General features: G+C 41.3%; 1 protein-coding gene across 1 annotated transcript in view; it reads left to right on the top strand.

Annotated features, from left to right (window-relative positions):
* Positions 1–2,776, top strand: part of LOC107190620 (microphthalmia-associated transcription factor) — a 15,088-nt gene extending 12,312 nt beyond the window's left edge. Inside the window, exon 7 of the mRNA XM_015579454.1 lies at positions 2,512–2,776. Within this exon, the coding sequence (XP_015434940.1) occupies positions 2,512–2,776 (265 nt within the window). The remainder of the gene's footprint in view (positions 1–2,511) is intronic.
* The last annotated feature ends 327 nt before the right edge of the window (positions 2,777–3,103 follow it).

The following is a 3,103-nucleotide window of genomic DNA, read 5'->3' as shown; positions in this document are numbered from 1 at the left end:
ATATGTATTGTATTCACTTATACATATACATACATATTCTATGTACGTGGCTTCCTCGATAACATTCGTTCCCTCTAACCCTTTAGCTGCAGCACGTCCTAACAGAAAACCGTTACAATATATGTATAGATATATGTACAATATACAATTGCCCGATGCTACATCATCTTATTGTAACTGTTGTTGTGTTGCAGTGACTGAAAATTTCTCAGCGTATATGCAGGATGTACCATAATACGTGGGCATAACTTCACTGGTGGATTCAGCACAGAGAAATAATAAAAAAAAATTCATATATTAATTTTCCCGATCTTGTGACCACGTATGCAAACCTTCAAACGCCTTATCATTAACCTTCTGACCCGTTCAAAATTGCCCGGTGTTGTACGAATGTGCTAGCAAACCCTATTCGAGACATGAAATATCAAGCGTTGCTTGTGTACATACGTATAAACAGTTGAACCAAGAACTCGAGTTGTTGAAATAATTACTGGAAGACAGAAGTGCTTGTAAGTCGGACACAAAGTCAAATAGAACGAACGTTTAATTATATGAATTTTTTTTTTTTATAATGTTTGCCTGCTGATTTTATCACTGAACTTGTGCCCACATATTGTGGTACGTCCTCCTCTATACATATGTATGTATGTATCTGCCTTACACGTATACCATTAATAATATGTATACGTCGCAGCTAAAGGGTTACATATTCAATTCGCAAAGGAGACTCGATCGTGTCGCACAGGCATGTATGCTTGAATCGTCTCCCCGTACCACCGACACCCGCAACAACGAGCAAGTTTCAGTTTTCAAGGTTACGCCGATCAACGCCGATAGTTTCACGATCCTTGATCCGAATAAACGTTTGCTTCGTTCCCTCGACTCGTTTCATAATCCCCATGTATCTGCTCTTACAAGACTACGGACTACGACCACAAAATCATTCGCTTATCCTTATTCGTCCTCGCTTTTTGTCTTCTTCTTCCACACACATATTATATTAATACACAGAGCTGCACTTACACACGCACACACACACACACACACACACACACATCTCTACCATCACCCGTCAACTTTTCGCGGCTGCTCCCCAACCACAACATCTCCCCTCCTTTCGTCAGTCCCGTCGCTGCTACTCATTCTTTTTCCCCTTCCGTATTTTTCATCATTTTGTTCGTTATTCTTTTCCTTACTGTCATTTTCTACCTACCTGTCTACTCGCCACGGAACTAAACGGATCGCAATTATTCCGAGAGGCTGTTTTATGCATGCATGTATGTATGTATGTATGTATGTATGTATGTATGTATGTATGTATGTATGCATGTATGATGTATGTATATATGTGTATATTATACATATGTATCCCATCTTTTGAAATTCATAACATACGCGACAAAGATATTTTCTTGGATGTTACCAAACTATTGGCCTTCCGTATGAGTCACGTTTCACTAATTCTAATTAATTACCACTTCGATGCAATGAATTGTGCCACGCGAACCCAGTTCACAATAACGTTCACAGTGTAGATCGAGCACGATCTTCTACGAGCGACTCCTTTATGACGCGAAAGATAAGACAAAGCCATCGCGACTGGCGTACCTACTCTGTCTCGCGTACCGATGTCAAGACCGCATGAATTATTATTTAACCGTTTGCGTACCACGAGCCACTTTCGCGCTCTTCAGATTTTGTGTTGAAAAAAGCCAGCGCATTTGGCCGATACAGTAAACTGACGGCGCGCTCACAATTTGTCGAAACGCGCTCAGCCTTTCAGGCGCATGTACGTCGCATCGCTATCAGTAATCCAAGTAGTACATTTTGTTTTTTGTTGTTACCTATTATAAATTAATAGTATATATATATATATGTATATTTTTTTATTCGTAACTTTTTATTTTTTCGACACGTAATCGAAGGAGCGCGATCGCGTTCCTTGGCGCTTTTCAATCGTGTTTTTTCAAAACCCTCTGGCACGCAAACGGTTAAGATAAAGGCTCGTCGCAATATAAGCAACTTCCTCCGTGTTTCAAATATAAATTTTGATAACGATGCGAGTTATATGGTATATGCATAGCATATCAACGTTGATGAGTATCGCCAATCTAAATATACATAATACAAGTCACTTTCACAATTTTCTCCTTCCTTGTCCTCATCTATTCACGAACCGTTTTTATTTGTCTATTTACAATACGTGAACCATTTTTTTGTGCATTACTGGTCGCCACTCTCTTACTTTTGAGGTTTTCGGGTGTAAGCCGTGTCCTGGAGGAATTATTCTCCCAGCGTTTCGCAAGCATTGCAGCTAGCTTCATCAGGGGGTCGAATGATACACTGACATTGGTGTGTGCCTTGTGGGTGCTCCACTGATTACTGGAGCTTGTTCATCTTCCAGTTCATTGCTCAATTGATCAATTGTAACAATTGTACGATGCCGGGCTGTGAAAGCCTCAAATCTCTTACCCTTTTTGCTGTTTCACTCGTTCATCTTAACAAATCGAGATTATTTGCTTCACAGATTCCGGAACTCCCGGTGCTAGTCGCAGAAGAAGCATCGAGTCTGAGTATGTCGCAGCTTGAAGATCTGATGGAGGATGACACGGGCGGTCCAATTCATAGCGGCGATCCAATGTTGTCTTCGCCGCACCTTCCTCCTTTGAGTCCTCCAGCCGCAGTATGCCAACACGCATTACCGGATGAGGACACCCTCGGTAGTTTGGCACCGACCACGCCCAATTCCTCTTCCGACATGGACATAGTCGCATAGCATCTCTAACAGTGAGAATAGTTTTGCGTCCAACTGCGAACATCGTTTACGATTAACGTTAATTAATTAACTCGTGCTTCTTTTTTCTCCATTTTAACGGCTGGCCGTTATGTATAAAGATTTTAAAGAACATTGTCACTCTCTTGAGTGTCAGCTTCTATACGACGCTTTTGTGTCCGAGGCTGATTATTATTCAAAATGTATCCTCGACGAGAAACTTGATTTCTACGAGGTCGCCTTGCAGTGTTGCATAGGTTGGTCGATAATGCTCGATATGCTCGATCGTTTCGCGTAACATTGATCGATCATCGTTCGTGCGCAGCAACG

The sequence above is a fragment of the Dufourea novaeangliae genome, unplaced genomic scaffold (genome assembly GCF_001272555.1).
Source record: "Dufourea novaeangliae isolate 0120121106 unplaced genomic scaffold, ASM127255v1 scaffold170, whole genome shotgun sequence".
Taxonomy (NCBI): domain Eukaryota; kingdom Metazoa; phylum Arthropoda; class Insecta; order Hymenoptera; family Halictidae; genus Dufourea; species Dufourea novaeangliae.
Note: the sequence above shows the minus strand (reverse complement) of the source record. Positions and strands in the feature narration are given on the sequence as shown.